General features: G+C 46.3%; 3 protein-coding genes across 4 annotated transcripts; 1 reads left to right on the plus strand and 2 right to left on the minus strand.

Moving 5' to 3' along the window:
• Positions 1-5,504: 5,504 nt before the first annotated feature.
• LOC112875450 (exocyst complex component SEC15A-like) lies at positions 5,505-9,160 on the plus strand. The gene is made up of 3 exons (XM_025939307.1): positions 5,505-5,610; positions 5,721-5,812; positions 6,589-9,160. Exon 3 carries the CDS (start codon positions 6,596-6,598, stop codon positions 8,963-8,965), a length of 2,370 nt encoding a protein of 789 aa, XP_025795092.1. The 5' UTR covers positions 5,505-5,610; positions 5,721-5,812; positions 6,589-6,595; the 3' UTR covers positions 8,966-9,160.
• Positions 9,161-9,242: 82 nt separating this feature from the next.
• Positions 9,243-11,544, minus strand: LOC112875451 (GABA transporter 1-like). Its single transcript, XM_025939308.1, has 6 exons — positions 11,031-11,544; positions 10,751-10,873; positions 10,233-10,520; positions 10,016-10,146; positions 9,716-9,931; positions 9,243-9,646 (listed from the first exon to the last, which is right to left on the minus strand). Exons 1-6 carry the CDS (start codon positions 11,218-11,220, stop codon positions 9,263-9,265), a joined length of 1,332 nt encoding a protein of 443 aa, XP_025795093.1. The 5' UTR covers positions 11,221-11,544; the 3' UTR covers positions 9,243-9,262.
• An 843-nt stretch (positions 11,545-12,387) lies between these two features.
• Positions 12,388-16,116, minus strand: LOC112876507 (myosin-binding protein 1-like). Of its 2 annotated transcripts, XM_025940636.1 has the most exons (4): positions 15,600-16,116; positions 14,460-15,243; positions 13,006-14,368; positions 12,388-12,709 (listed from the first exon to the last, which is right to left on the minus strand). In XM_025940636.1, exons 2-3 carry the CDS (start codon positions 15,022-15,024, stop codon positions 13,047-13,049), a joined length of 1,887 nt encoding a protein of 628 aa, XP_025796421.1. In that variant the 5' UTR covers positions 15,025-15,243; positions 15,600-16,116; the 3' UTR covers positions 12,388-12,709; positions 13,006-13,046. The 2 variants fall into 2 exon arrangements, with proteins under 2 accessions (XP_025796421.1, XP_025796420.1); XM_025940635.1 differs by lacking the exon at positions 15,600-16,116 and having other exon boundaries at positions 14,460-15,318.
• Between the last annotated feature and the right edge of the window lie 20 nt (positions 16,117-16,136).

Here is a 16,136-nt window from a genome sequence, read left to right on the forward strand (position 1 = left end):
CTGTCATTAACACGACCAGAACGTTCAACGACGCTCTTTCAATGTTGGCGATATGGTTCTTTGCCGAATCCAGGATGACTCCGGGTTACACAAGCTTAACTCACGATGGGACGGGCCTTTCATCGTGCACAAGGTTACAGGACCTAGGTGGTACTGCTTACAATACCCCAATAGCCAGAAGGTTCATAATTCTTGGAATATTTAGCATCTACGCCGTTTCCGTCCTCAATCAACTAAGATATCTTCTGTCGACGCCTGGAGACCAATACTTCCAGTATAGCTCCATTTTACTGGTTTACGACTGGTATTACGCACAAGTTTGCTGAAGGGGCTCGCTCCTATACTTCTAGTAACAGATTACTAGTTTCCGACTAGTATCCTATGTTACTGAAGGGGTCTCATGCTCATACTTCCAGTATAACTCCATTTTACTGGTTTACGACCGGTATTACATGCAAGTTTGCTGAAGGGGCCTCACTCCCATGCTTCCAGTAATAGATTACTAGTATCCAACTAGTATCCAATGTTACTGAAGGGGCCTCGCGCTCATACTTCCAGTATAACTCCGTTTTACTGGTTTACGACAGGTATTACGCGCAAGTTTGCTGAAGGGGCCTCGCTACCATACTTTCAGTAACAGATTACTTGTTTCCGACTAGTATCCTATGTTACTGAAAGGCCTCACGCTCATACTTCCAGTATAACTCTATTTTACTGGTTTACGACTAGTATTATGCACAAGTTTACTGAAGGGGCCTTGCTCCCATGACGTTTACTAGTTTACGACTAGTTTTACGCGTGTTTGACTATTTTGACTACTCGTCTCGCCTACTAATCTAGTCGGAATCAACTCCGGCTAGACGGCTTCATCGATTGTTTAAGATCCAGCGGCAACTTGGTCAATTCCTGAGCTCGGGGTCGGGGGCTGGTGCCGTCGACTACCAGGCATATATTATGCGACTCATCTAGCTCCCTGGCTCGGGGGCTGGATGCAACAAGGCACTCAGTGTGCTTTCAGTGACAGCTCTCATGCTTTAAGGTTGGACGCTATAAAAATACTCGGAAGATCCCGATTCAAGAGGCTTTTGAAGATTTATCTTGGAAAGATAATTGTTAACCATTATTTCTAGGATTTTATTCCGAAATAAGGGGTTTTTCATATTATTACCCAAAGGTCTTATCTAGTCATTGACTCAAGGAACAAGATCTGATTTGAACAGTAATTTCGGGCCTTTTTTGGAGAAGTTATTTGCTTAACCATTTTTTAAGTTAATTCATCTCGAAAAAGCGGTTTTCGAATTACTGAGCCACTTGCCCATCTTAACCATCAGATCTTTACTGTCATATATTGCATACCACTGATTATTTGGATCCTTTATTCCAAACCTTGAAGATTTTGATTCAATGCTCGGGGGCTACGGGACACGTGTCATCAGCGATTTATTTTTTAAATCTGTTGGAAGATAAGGACAGAAGACTAAAGATTAAATTGACCCTCAGTCTGATTCTACGAGTCAACCTAAGGCTTGGGGGCTACTCCATATGGAGTGCGAGTTTAATCGCACCCATATAAAAGAAGACTTCGCAACTACTCAGAGCATAAGCACCTCACAACCTCGATGCAGCCAAGGAAGTACTTGGAGGACACCTTCAAGATGAAGCTTGAGAGAACTCGAATACGCCTTCAGAAGTACTCGGACGCCTGCAGTACTCGACAACGAAGAGCTCGGGGGCTTGTCAGATCCGGGCCCACGGGACTGTGCACATAGCGTACATTTCCTAGGATAAGGGATGGGACATGGCCCACACCCTACATCTGTTGTAACTAACTCGTAGCGTAGTAGGACTACTCATACAGTAGTAAAACTAGTCGGAGACAATAGGAAGGTAGGACTCCTGGGCTCGTACCCAACTAGGACTTCCATGTAAACCTGTCCCCCCAGACTATATAAGGGCAGACAGGCATCCCACCTTTATATAGTCTTGGGGGACAGAGTTAAATGGAAGTTCTAGTCCGATATTAGCTTAGGAGCCATACCCGAGTACTAGTCGGGTAGTTTCCTTCTATTCCGACTAGTTCTACCCTTGTACGAGTAGTTACAACTGGTGTAGGATGTGAGCCGTCTCCCATCTCTTATCCTAGAAAGTCTATGCCAAGTGCGCAGTCCCATGGCCCCGAATCTGACACTATGTGTTAGGCAAGAGGTCTCAGGTTCAAGTCCCACGTGGTGCATTCTTTTTTTTAGCGCGTCACAGACCCTTTAATCCTAGTTGCTACAACTGGGACTAAAGGCCGGGATCTTTAGTCCCAGATTTCTAGTCCCGGTTGCTACATCCAGAATTAAAGGGGGGTTCTAAACTGGGATTAAAGCCCGTTTCTGTACTAGTGTGTCCTGCCCTGAAATCTTAAAAAAGTATGGAACCTTATATTGGCGTGGAACCGGAACCCTATCAAACCACTCAGGATACGTTGCCGATACATATGGATTTTTCCGTAGGCCTGACCCCAAACTGTTCCCACATCATCTTAGTAATTGCATCGGCCAAATCATCACCTCGCTGTTGTTTGTACTGGTTCCCTTGAAACCCTTCTGGTCGATGCTGATATAATTGAGATGACAACAACAGTTGATGATCTTGCATTATATCCTGATGTACTATCATCATCTCTGTGGCCCTAAATTTCTCTGGCAAAACTATCGGCTTTTTGCTTACTTCGACAACCGATTGATCTAATGTGTCCACCGGCTTCATGCTTATTTCAGCAGCTGATTGATGTGGTTCGTCACGCTGATACCGATACGATTGCTCATACCGATGATGTCGTACTTGGTCATCAGGTTGCCCCCCCCCCCTCCATCCATATCATCGGCATTGGCATTGGCTCTTATCGTGTCATGACGAAGGAATCTAAGCAAAGCTTCTGAAAACCAATGATATGTTGCTCCATCTGTTGCTTCTGTTCTTTCATCAAACATTTCACCGTAACTTCGTCCTCAGACATGTTGGCTCATTTAATCGTGTCCTACCAGGCGTGCCAATTTGTGCTGCCGCAAAAAATCGCTCGGTTGACGATGATCCTCGCACGCAACACTCTAGCCTAGGAGATTTGCTTAGCTCCAATGCAGATCCTTAGCTTCTTGAGGTTCGAGGCGTACCAGTCAGTTTGATCCTGCAACTGACGAGATATACAGCGGATCAACCAGCAATCCGATATTGGCTATGTGTTAGCTGACAACCGATAGCTTGGTGTAAAATCGGCTATGTAGATTTTGGCAAAAAAAAAAAGCAATAAGAACAACTTTGCTGCAATCGGCTAAAACCAATTTGGATATAATCTTCATAAGTCGATACAACACTTGAACAGTATATAACACTTGAACCCGGCGATGAAACATTAGCATGAACCTATCGGATTCAACAAGGCTTCGATTATCAAAAGCAATATAGGAGATCTGACCTAACCGAGACAGTACGAGATTGTGCTTAATAATCTGATCTTAATGAGCTGATAAATCTATTTAATGTGATGGATATAACAGATCTATCTAAAACAACATCGTGATTATAGAGATATATCAGCTAAGGTAGAATATTGGACCTAACCAAGAAAGTTCCAACTAAACCGATACGTAGCACAATGCAATTAAAGATAGAACTGAGTATCATGTAGGCGACTGTACCAACCGAACCAGAGCAATCCAAGTTATCAAAATGATGCAGTCCCATACAATCGCTAGGGCTGGGCTTACCTCTTCGCCGGAGATCGAAACAATGCAGCCCCATGTTAGGTGCCAAATTCCGCCGGTGATAGAAAACCTCGAAAAAGACGATGCCGATGCGCCAAAAGTTGTATTGATCAAGAGATACCTGATACGGATCTTATATTTATACCCTGGACTGACACAAAAAACTTGCCTACAAGAAATGTCTAAACAAAACTTGTCTAACAAGAAATATCTAACCAAAAGAAAACATTACGATACATAGACTCTAATTTCCCTTTTTAAGCCCTTGCTTAAAGTTTTTTTGATCAATCTTGTCCTTCCTTGATATCAAATTACAATCTCCCTTCCATATACTTCATTATCTATAAAATTACTAAATTCTGGTGGAAAAAAAGTTATCAGGAAAATAGTAACAGGAATAAGAAAAGGAATGAACGAATGGAACCAACGAAAGTTGAAGTCATAAAATAAAAACGAAAGTCACGTCATCCAAGAAACGTTGAGGCGGAAGCTAAGGGTCCCTTTGGTTGAACTGTGGATTACTGAGAATCTGATTTCAGCTGCCAGCTGTGGGAAATCAGCTGTGAGCTGTCAGCTGTGGGAAAGCTGAAAGCTATTTGGCGAAACAGCTGTCAACTGTGGATTCTAGATAAAAATATCTGTTATACCCCTGTTATGTCCCTGAGTTGAGTATTAGTATTTATATGTACTTATTATAAGTTAAGTAGCAATATGCAAAACTATTATTTATTCTAGAACAAGTTTTATTTTAAAACTAGCCAATAAGCTTGTAGAACACAACATAAGGGACTCAATAAATTTTAGGCTGTATTTTTCTAATTTGCCTTACGAATTTTAAACGAATTTACAAGTTGCAGCTCTATACAACACTATACAGTTTTTAACCTTACAACCAGGTCCCTGACTTTATGCACCGAGAACCCTGAAAAGACCTTGATCTTTGCAATGTGGTCCTTGAGCGCAGCTGCGCTGGAGGGGCTTCAAATTCCGGCGATGGGAGGCTCGGCCGGCGGTGAGAGGTGGTGGGGGAGCACTAGGTCCGCGAGGGCGACACATGGGTGGTCTCAGTGGGGGTGTAGATAGCCGGAGGAGGGCCCGCGGCGGTAGCAGTGGGCGGGCGGCGGTGGTGGCGGCCGGGGGCAGGGCGGCAGGGGGCGGCGCGGCCGGGGCCGGGGCCGGGGGCGGGGGCGGGGCGGTCGGGGGCGCCGCCGCCGGGGAAGGAGCGTGCGCGCTGCCGCCGGGGAAGGAGCGTGCGCGCCTGTCGCACACAGGCATGGGAAAGACTCGGGAAAAGAAAACGTGAACCGGTACGTACATAAGCGGTGGCATTGCGGGTAATTTCACCCGAAACGCAGTGAAATCGGGGTCTGGGGCGATTCTCCCTATGAACTAGGCAACGCGGGTGCGTTACGAAAATCGCTGCACCTCACCAATCCGTTTGGTTTGGATTTTCACGTTCTAGACGCGAATCGGACGCACAACGCCCAACCAAACGGAGCCTAAAGAAGCTGAGCGTGAAAACCAGCACCAGCGAGGTAGAATTGTCGCGCGACCGCCACCAGGATGCACTCGCAGAAATCGCATTGAAAGTGAAAAAAACAATCACGCCGGCGCCGGCAAGGCCGGCAACATCGGACGCTCCGCCGTACAGCCTGCAGCACCGAGTCGTTTCCGTTTTCTCCGACGGGAACACGCCCACTAAACTAGTCGAAACCAAAACATCATGTGGAACCCGGAAGCCGCTAAAATCCATTCCAAAACCGCTCCTAGACACATCCAAAACCCCTCTAATCTCTCTCTCTCTCTCTGTGCTCCGTTACTCCTCCGGCCTCGCCTCTCCGCCGCCGGCGACCGACCCCAGGTACGGGCCGCCGCTCCCCTTCCTCTATCCGGGCTCCTCCGCCATTCCCTCTCGTCTCTCTAGCTGTACCCCGCTGCCTCACTCTCATAGCGCTCTGTGTCTGCTCGCAGGACGCCGCCGCCGGCCGCCAATCGCGCGCTCGCGGGGCGGGGAATCTGCGCCGCTCCTCCCCCCGATCCCGGGCTGCACTCCGTCGGGTCAGGTGAGGGGTTTCGCCCTGATCTCGTCTCCCTCCTCGGCCTCTCTCTCTCTCTCTACGTGCGGTCGCGCTTCATCGGGGCTCTCGCCTTTCGTTTTGGGCGCCCACCGCGACGGATTTACCACCGGAGGTCGCGCGGATACGTGCGTGCTTCTGCGCCGCCAGTGCTCGCGTATGAGTGCGGTGGCGGGCCGTGGGTGGGTGCCGTTCGGGGTCCTCAGGTGGCGGAGGAGCTCCACGGTAGACTCCGCCGCCGCCCCCACCCGTCCAAGACGATCTCCGAAATGGAAATTTTGGGGGAAATCTTAGTGTCAGCTTGTTTCCTTTCCAAGCGTAGGCTACTACTAGTTGTGGTTTGCTCTGATCTTGCAGCTCTGCTTTGCTTGCCGTGAGATTTGGTTACATCTATGCCGCACTCTGAGCCTAAACTACTGCTGGTTGGGTTGCTGGTACTATGAGTTTTGTTTTTCGGACAATATGGTACTATGAGATTTTTAAGAGCGAATTCGAACCAAGATACCATCAACAGGTCCTTCATAAAAATTTATGTTCTTTGGCATTTAGGTATGCCGCGTGTCATTTATGTAGACTTACAGGAACTTGGTGTGACATGTGGCACTGAAAGGATAACGTATTCCGTAACATGTAACGCAAACGTAATCCAGAATTTTGGCTTCTCCCTCCCGCTGCATGTGCGTTGTTCCTATGCTAAGCAGTCGTAACATGTAACGCCATTGTTCCCAAAAGTTGAAACATGCCTTTCTTTTCTTGTTTTGCAGTTGAGCCATGACTGCTCAGACAAAGAAGAGGGGTGCCGCGGAAAATGGGGATGGTGCTATTGGTTTGGGCCTTGCAGCCTTCATCGCCAACAAGGAGGAGTTGGGTCCCATTGTACGGCATGCTTTCGAATCTGGGAAGCCTGAAGCTCTCTTGCACAGCCTCAGGAACATTGTGAAGATGAAGGAAGTTGAGATTGAAGAGATTTGTAGACTTCACTATGAGGAATTCATACTTGCGGTCGACGAACTTCGTGGTGTGCTGGTTGACGCTGATGACCTTAAGGGCACGTTGTCTGATGAGAACCTGCGATTGCAAGAGGTTGCTAGCGCCTTGCTGCTGAAGCTTGATGAGCTTCTTGAGTTGTATTCGGTAAATAGGAGTGTTGGGGAGGCCCTTGCTACATTGAAGATCTGTCTGAAAGTCACCAGTCTGTGCAAGATATGCAACAGGGACATTGCGCAAGCCAAGTTACATTCTGCATTGAAAACTTTGGAATTGATTGAGAAGGACTACATGCAAAATATTCCTCTGAAACTTCTGAAAAAGGTTATCCAGAAACAAATTCCTGTTATGAAGCTGTACATCGAGAAAAAGGTTTGTAGTGAGTTCAATGAGTGGCTTGTATATATTAGAAGGATGGGAAAGGAGATTGGGCAGGCTGCAATAGACCAGGCCTCCTTGGGTCGACAGAAAGATGAGGGGATGTGTGCCCGACAGAGGGAAGCAGAGGAATGCAGCCATGTTGGGTTTGATGAGCATGCTTATTCCTTGGACATGGAGAACATGGATGAGGAAGCAATGCTAGAATTTGATCTTGCACCAGTGTACAGAGCGCACCATATCCACATTGGCCTTGGTCATGGGGAAAAGTTTCGAGAATATTACTTTAACAATAGGCTTATGCAGCTCAATTTGGACTTGCAGCTTTCTACATCGCATCCCTTTGTTGAGTCCCACCAACCTTTCCTTGCTCAGATAGCTGGCTTTTTTATTATTGAGGATCGTGTCCTTCGAACTGCAGACGGGCTTCTATCTGAGAGTCAGGTGGAGACAATGTGGGAAACAGCTATCTCTAAGGTCACATCAATCTTAGAGCAACAGTTCTCTCTCATGGATACTGCTAACCACCTCCTCAACGTAAAAGGTTATATCAGTCTTTTGGGTACCACCATGAAGAAATATGGATACCAAGCTACATCGTTGGTTGAAATCCTTGGCAAAAATAGGGACAAGTATCTTGAGCTGCTTATCTCTGATTGCCGCAAGCAGATAAAGAACATCTTGTCTAACGACTCATACGAGCGGATGGTTATAAAGAAGGAAAATGAATACGACATGTACATTGCAGCGCTTCAACTTGAACCCACTGATGTAGCACCAGATTTGCCATATGTCGCTCCCTTTTCCTCCTCTGTTCCCAATGCTTGCCGTATTGTGCGATCTTTCATCGAGGACTTGGTCAGATACTTGTCATTTGGTAGCAGCATGAACTCCTACGATGTGGTGAAGAGTTACTTAGACAAGTTCTTAATTGAGGTATTAAATGATGCTTTTCTGAACCTTATACATGGTGGTTCCCTGGAATTTCAACAGATGGTGCAGATTGCAGGAAATATTGCAGTTCTTGAGCAGTCCTGTGATATGTTCCTTTGCCATGCTGCTCAAATTTGTGGTGTTCCTAGGCGTCTTCTTGAGAAGCCCCATTCTGGTTTGACTGCTAAAGCTGTGCTCAAAGCCTCCAGGAATGCAGCATACAGTGGATTAATTACTTTGGTCAATTCCAAGGTTGATGAGTTTATGTTGCAGTTGCCTAGCATCAATTGGACTGTAGAGGAAGCTCCAGAACATGCAAATGACTACATGAACGAAGTCATTATCTATCTTCATGATGTGGTATCTTCTGGGCAGCAGATTGTACCTAGAGATGCCCTATACAAGGTTGTCTCCGGTGCACTAAGCCACATAGCAGACTCTATAATAACAGTACTTCTTAGCGACAGAGTCAAAAGGTTCAATGCAAATGCTGTAGCTGGTATTGACATTGACCTGAAAATGCTGGAGGGGTTTGCAGATGACACATATCACAGCACTGGGTTGTCAGACCTGAGAAAGGACACAAGTTTCAAAGATTGCCTAGTGGAGATAAGGCAGCTCATCGATCTTCTGCTCAGCAATCAGCCTGAGAGCTTCATGAATCCTGTAACCAGGGAGAAGAATTATGGATCCTTGGACCACAAGAAGGTGGCAATCATTTGCGACAAGTTCAAGGATGCGCCAGACAGCTTGTTTGGTAGCCTTTCAAGCCGAGCGACGGTGCAGAATGCCCGAAAGAAGTCCTTGGATGTGCTGAAGAGAAGGTTAAAGGATTTTAGCTGAGATTATCCGTGGTACATCTTTAAATAAGCTAGTACCCCCCTTTAAGAGAGAACTAGTTCAGTGTCTATCCTAGCCATTCCAAATTCCTTTAATTTCCTTTTCAATCACTTTGCTCCGTGTTCTTTCTGGAGCCTAGCTGTAATGGTATGTATAGATCAAATCTTCACTATTGTTATGAGTAGTGCACTTTGTTGTTATGTTCTCTCTTCATGTTATGACCTCCGGTAAAGTAATGCCCATGGAGGGCTACAGTACATGAATTGACGCACGAGGCTACTTGATGCTGCAAAACTATCATCATATATCATGGAAGAACTTATAGGTTCTGACATCAAGTGTGATCGATCTGATGGCGCCGATGCATGCAAGCACACCTATGATCGAGAACAAGATGGCGACAGCAACGCTGAGCACCTTCACAGTATACTGCGATCCTAGGTTATCAGGCAGCTTACTGGTCTTCAGAAGTGCCAATCCAGGCAGCACAAAGTCCAGAGGGGTGAACCCAACTGCTCCACAGATAGATACAAAGTCCCCAAAGAATGGCATTGCTGCGGAGACGAGGGTGATCACTGTCATGTATGCAGAAGTGTGCATCAGCCGCCACAGGCAGGATCTGCAGCTCCTGTTCTTCGCGTGAAGCCGCTCTTCAAAGTGCGCAAATGTTGGCCTGCAGTATATCTTGGCGCAAAAGTACAATTACTTGATGGCTGTGGCACCAAATTGGATATGGAAGTGGCAGGTGTTTACCTGAAAGCAACCTGCTATCTGAATGACTGCAAAAAGGTTTGCCATTACAATTGCCCATCTTGGAGCAGTCAGGGAGGACAGGATGTAGGGCTGGACTTGAGAACCGAATGCCCAGTAGCCACTGAATGCCAGGGTCCAGTAGGACATGACGATGATCGTGTACGCAGCCGAGACACCTTTGTACATGTTTGCCCTCACCGGTTCACGCACAGTACTCTGAATTTCGGTGAAGTTTTTGAGAATGGGAGGGTACTTTACTATTTTCTCTACATGAATCTCAATGAAACGTCATGTGTGTACCTGAATTTCTGGCAGCATAGCATCACCAAAGGAGAATGCTATGGTGCCCAGTGCGTTGAAAGCTCTGAAGATCTTAGTTGCAGTGTTTCCTTGAAGACTGTAACTGACTTCCTTTCTGTCGTTCCGATACCCTGCATAGCAGAGATTGCTGTTCATTCTTGCGTATATGGCAATTTCAGACATTTGTTGCAGGGTGAAAATGCACTGAGACTATTACCATCACAAATTGTGACACCAATGGTTGTCCCTGCAAATCCGACGGTGCTGGCAGTGCAGATAGCATTGACCCACCGGAGTGAATGGATATCAGGGAGCTGGGAGAGGAGCAGCTCGAATGCACCGAAGAGAATGATGAACTGCTGCAGGGTCATTGCGCTGTCGGCGGCGGTGTGGTAGTGCTTGTACACAGCCTTGAGGCTGCTGCCGGCTGCGATCTGGATTGCAATGTTGTTGCCCACCGATGCCACCTGCTGGAAGACCGACACATACCAGTAGCCCCAGGGACCTTCAACAATACCACAGTTTTAAACTTTTCAGTTGCAATGCCAACAACAGTTTCTTTTAACTGAAAAGGAGTTCACAGATGAGAAATCAAACTACAATAATCAGGAAGAACTTTTCTGCGAGAGATCATTAGTATCCTCATGATTATTGCTCTTTCAGAAAGTTTCTGCTGTGAGAGTACTGTCAGTTAGTACAAAAGCACTGCCTGATGGGGTGAAAAATGTTGCTGACCAAAGATGCTCTTTGCAAGTAGCCGGTAGCTGGTGTGCTTCTCTCCATTCCACTGCCACAGCGAGGCCACAACCAAGCTTGAGCACCATGTAACCAGTGTCCCAACAACCAAGCTGCAAACACCTGCGGTCTCAAGAAAAATTGGTTACTGAATTGTTTGTTTAGAAGCAAAGGCTGCATGTATGGAGAGCAAGCTCCTCTTCGGACCACGAAATTTCAGAACTCGACCAGCAGAAATTTGAGCAGCACGTGTATGGATAGACTAGAAGCTACTGCTCACCAAGAGGCCAGCCAAGGGAGGCGACGGCGAAGGGCAAGGGGGCGTAGGCCGCCGGCGTGGCGATCGTCGTCGCGACGTGGAAGGCCGCGTGCCGCCACGTGCCTCGCCCTCCCTGCTCCACGCCGACCTCGCCGCCTGCCCCCTGATCCTCCGGCGCGCCACCACCTCCCGCCGTCGCCGGTGACGACATGTGTGAGTGTGTGAAGCTGCGCTCCTGCTCTTCGCCTACCTTGAGGCTAGGACGTGTGGCGTGTCAAGCCACAGGTGGTGGTGATACTGAAGGGTGGCGAAGATCTCTCTCATTTCGCCCTTGGAAAGGAAAGCAGGAGGAAAATGGCGGGCCGATTCGTCTTATCTTAAGTTGACTGCAGAGTGCAGAGAAAGGCAGGCAGGCTCTCATGCTGGAGAACAACTTCCAGTGTTGCCTGACGTGGGACCTGATGTCAGCCTCACAAGGAGGGGTATGTTGTGGATTACGCTGTTATTGAGTGGCACATCGTGCATTTATTCTATCTCGTATGCGTGAGCTTAAAGTGATAGTATATTACTAGGGCTTCAATCAAATGGAATAAGCTAAGGTTTTATTACGTGATGACTTGGAAGGAAGGATTTATACACGGCTCAAGTTAATCCAAATAAAAAGATGCCTGTCAAAGGAAGAAACATTATAATAAAGAAAAAAAAAGCACGCTTCCCTAGGCTTCAATTACCTGAAAGCAGAGTGGTTTACTACTTTACAGTCAGGCGGACCATCGGCGACCTGCCTTCAAGATTTGGTTCCTCGCGAGAAAGTGTTCCCAGGCTTAGAGGGAACACTTCACTCTCAGAAGAAAGTATTGGTTCCTCGCGAGAAAGGAAAAAACATGATATTCAAAGTGGCAGATGACCCATTATCGCTTGTTTTTAATAGACAAATGTTGGTGCAGAGATAAATTTACTCATGAAAAAAAGGACGTAAGCCCTGTTTGTTTTAGAAATTTTATAAAACGCAAATTGCAAAAAGCTAGTTTACAACTGCTTGGCAACCTAATTCTAGGGTTATCAGATAGTTACAGCCTGGGGGAAAGTTGTTTGTTTGTTTCAACTTCGGATTGTAAGACCTACAATCCACAATTTGAAGCTGAAACAAACATGCCTCAAAGCTACGTGAAAGCAAATTTGGCGCACATGTTTAGTCAAGGGCAAATTAGTATAAGTTCCCCTAACTATCATCACATGTCAGTGGCCAATGGCAAATTATTCACTCAAGTAGTTGGTTAATTTGGATGGCCATTACGTGATACTTTGCATCCCAGGATAAGGGCATATTCACTGATTTTACAAGAACTGCATTTTATCATGTATAATTTGACTCCTCTTTGCAAGAACATCAAGGTTGGTTATATACATATATGGGACAGACTTGCTCCTTAGTCCAAACAACCACCGTATCACATACAAGAGATGTTTGATCTGTTTCAGTAATCTGCAACAATGGTCCAGCTAGGTCGATCGGAAAACTCAAGTCAAGTGCAAGAGATGGAATATTTTGGTCAGTTATGCCTTCTATCCCACATTGAGCCAGATCCAAACAAAGAACATTGGTACTCCTTCAGGTCTATGATATTTATGATGGATGGCATTATGGGCACTCACTGGAAGCACCATTCTTAGCCTGTACCATCTCTGCAAGAGAAGATCTGCAAAAAATATTGGAATAAACTGGGGTCAATTTCTTTCTGAGTTGACTGGAAGTTTTAGTGATAAGAACTGTGGTCACTCCATTTGTCAAATTACAATAAACTGTGCCTACACACTATTTTGGATAGTTAGGAACCATAAACACTAGCATCCACCAGGAACAAAATTTTAGAATTTTGTGCATGGTAGATAATGAAAGTTTCAGGTTCTCATCATAAGCAATGATGTCTTCATTATTCAGAACATGTTCCATAGTAACCCCCTGCTATTACATGATGACTAGAATAGTTCTTACCTCATGACGAAATAGTGTGAACTCAAGGCAACCCTTTTCCTTCACTGAATTGCAACTCTTCGCAGCTCTGCTAAATGGCTGGTTATCTCCTGTATACACCGCAGTCCATCACTGCCACATTGGAGGGAACTCAATACCTGCTTGAGAAACTCCTGATCAACTTCAAGTGCCATCAGTCTTATATTCAACAGCGAAATTTCATTCTTAAGACCTGCTACACCACCCATATTGTCATTGTGTGAAGGAGAACATGGACATTTATCCTTGTTGTCCTCAACTATTTCATGTCCTCCATGTTGCTGATCTGAAGTTGATTCACCGCTCATATGTTCATCCAACTGAGAATTCTCCCTGTACCGGCCATCAGCTCTTGTATGATCTTCAAACAGTAGGTCCTCTTGACTGATTTCATCAGAAGCAAGTCTGTTTGTGGAAATGCCGAGATTTTCCTCCAATCTGCTCAAGGATTCTAAAATATATGCCTTTTCATCTTCGAAACGTGACATGGTGCTCCTCACAAAATCCAGGCCATTCACGAATTCAAATGCCAGATTCCTGTCACCTATTGTGTTGTTCATTGTGTCAATGGCATCAAGTCGTGCACCATTGAATGGCTCGCTCTCTAGAAGCCTCCGGCAGTTTGCAAGTTCAGCATCCATGTCGAGTAATTCTTTCTCCCTCTCTGTAAGTAAATCATGTAGATTCTGTATTGCTTCATGGTCATGGTCAGCCTGCTGTTCCATCATCCTCAGGTATTGCAGTGCTTCCATCTGCATTGCAGCCTTTTCCTCCTGCAATCTATTGATCATGGCCATCGTCTGGCTAGCTGCAACCGCTGAAGCGCTCCGTTCTTCCTCAAGCTCTTTGTAGAGAGCAGCCATTGACTTCTTGTTGAGCTCGAGCTGCTTCTTTACATTCTCAAGAGAACTTTCCCCTTCGATATCATCAGTGAGGCTCCCGTCTGAAGGTTCCAGCACAGAATAATTCCTATCAAGAGATGGTTTCTTGCTCGTAGGATTGCCTTCTTCAGTCTGAACATTGATACCAGGCCTAGGAGTCCCTTCACTCAAAGAACTGTCAAGGCCCCTAACAGAAGACATCTGGGAAAGGAGTGCCTTCACTTCTTGCTGAGTTGTTGAATTGCTGTCCCTGGCAGAGATGATTTCTGATGGCCGAGGAGATGTCAAGTTGGCCCTAGACGCTAGCACATTTTTTACACTGGTGTTGCGGTCGACAGCAATGCATGTTGGTGCAGCAGATCTATATGTTGCTGGCTTTGCTGTCCCAGCATTTGCAGAAGGACCACTGTCCTTTCTAGACTGTCCATCTGATTCATGGTGTTCCTCAATACCGACCACAAAAGCTACATCAAGAAATATGATACAATTAATTAGAAAATAAAACAATTCAGTTATAATAAAACTGAAGTAAAACGGTTTGATAGCTACACATACCCTTCTCTTTTGGATGATCTGCAGGGACTTGTTCAGGCACAACCCTGGGTGTCATAGCAACAATGTTGTCACTTGCATAAACATGGCTCCTACACTCCACAGCATTGGCAGTTTCGGAATGCTTCTGAGCATTGTGGGTATTCTTGAATAGCTCCGAGCAGCAAGAACACAACCCTCTTGACCTCGATCTGGAGCTAGAGCTAGCCTCCTCACTGCCACCTACAGCTTTGCATGCGAGGAGGCATGTTTTGCAGAGATCATCAGAGCGTGCAAGCTGGTCATGGCTCTTGCAGTAAGCCAAAGATGAGATCTCTGAGCGATGCGCGGTGCAAACCAAATCCGCTGAGAACCACACCCTGCCATGGAGGGCATGGTCCAGCCTTGTGCAGAAGATGCATGGCACCTTGAGCCCGCAGATGTGCGCCAGCCTTGTCGCTGCGTATGATGCCAAAGCCGCCACATATAGCAGTATGATCACGAAAAGCTCGCCACAAGCGTATGACAGCATGGGCCAGAACCGGTGCCAGAAGCAGTCCTGTGATCCTGAGCCGGTTTTCGCAGCCATGTCTGATCAATGTACATAAAAACTTCACATACAGGTGACGGTGCTTCCTCGATGAATCACGCAGCACAGTTGGTGGGGAGGAAAACACTGGATCTTTGTCAGGCCAATAATGCCTCAATTCTGCTGAAGAAACTTCGATCTCTATAAGGAGCTTCCTTGACAAGGAAGAACGGATGTGAATTCGTGTCACCAATGCACGAACCACAGCAATGCAAACCTCTGTGGCAGAATTCCCAATATATCAGTGGTTGATTGCACAGGGAAAAGTAGAATTTTGATGGGGGAAATCAAGATCAAAACGTTCCCTGCAAAGAGGCTGCAGAGACGTGATTATGTTGACATAGTGGCATTCCACACCCCCGCATTTACACTCACAATCACTCAAGATTCCTCTATTGATAAACAATTTCCAAATAAGAAAAAAAGGCGCATTTGTGCATCATTTAATCGGTTATATTCAAAATGAGCTTCATAAAATTCAAAATTATCCCCAAAAGCATTCATATTCAGAGAAGACTGATGACGTTCGTTGCAATAAAGATGGGGGGAACGGGGTAACAGATTATGAGACGTACCCTACCAGGGGCGCGGATGCTGCAACCACCACCGGCCTGGAAGAACCTCGCCGGAGAATCGATCCCACCGAAAAGGGCGATGAAATGCGTGGGAAATCCGCGAGAAGATTGGGGGGAAATCCGTAGAAGAAATTTGTGGTTTCTTGGCAGGAAAGAGGAGGGGCGCTCCCCTGTCTCTCTCCCTCTCCACGCGGGAACGGAGAGAGGAGAGAGAAACGAGGAGCCGAATGCGTCTGCCTTGCAGCCGGGGCCCCCAAACGCGGCGTTTTCCCTCTCCAATGCCCGCATGCGCCCGGCGAGAGGTTTCAGCGCGGCCCCACGTTTTGGGATGCTGTCTGTACCAAGCACCAACAGAGAAAATACTCTGGTGTCGTTTTATAGGTCATCTGCTTGTAATTTTCTACTGCCTTTTGACCAAACAACTCCATTTTCACACTAGTTTTGCTTAGATAAACATTGCTATCTTGGGTCTTGACTCTTGTACTATCATACAATTTCGTATTGTTTATATTCAAAAAATTACCCATGTCAAGGCTA

Source organism: Panicum hallii, chromosome 9 (assembly GCF_002211085.1).
Source record: "Panicum hallii strain FIL2 chromosome 9, PHallii_v3.1, whole genome shotgun sequence".
Lineage (NCBI taxonomy): Eukaryota > Viridiplantae > Streptophyta > Magnoliopsida > Poales > Poaceae > Panicum > Panicum hallii.

What these genes read in the sequence shown, in the direction of transcription:
- LOC112875450 (XM_025939307.1), top strand. Translation starts at nt 6,596, where the DNA reads ATGACTGCTCAGACAAAGAAGAGGGGTGCCGCGGAAAATGGGGATGGT.
- LOC112875451 (XM_025939308.1), bottom strand. Translation starts at nt 11,220, where the DNA reads ATGTCGTCACCGGCGACGGCGGGAGGTGGTGGCGCGCCGGAGGATCAG. An exon ending in TGGTGTCACAATTTGTGATG is followed by an intron (nt 10,147 to 10,232) that starts GTAATAGTCTCA and finishes TCTGCTATGCAG; the next exon opens with GGTATCGGAACGACAGAAAG. An exon ending in AGATAGCAGGTTGCTTTCAG is followed by an intron (nt 9,647 to 9,715) that starts GTAAACACCTGC and finishes TTTTGCGCCAAG; the next exon opens with ATATACTGCAGGCCAACATT.
- LOC112876507 (XM_025940636.1), bottom strand. Translation starts at nt 15,024, where the DNA reads ATGGCTGCGAAAACCGGCTCAGGATCACAGGACTGCTTCTGGCACCGG. An exon ending in AGATCATCCAAAAGAGAAGG is followed by an intron (nt 14,369 to 14,459) that starts GTATGTGTAGCT and finishes TTCTTGATGTAG; the next exon opens with CTTTTGTGGTCGGTATTGAG.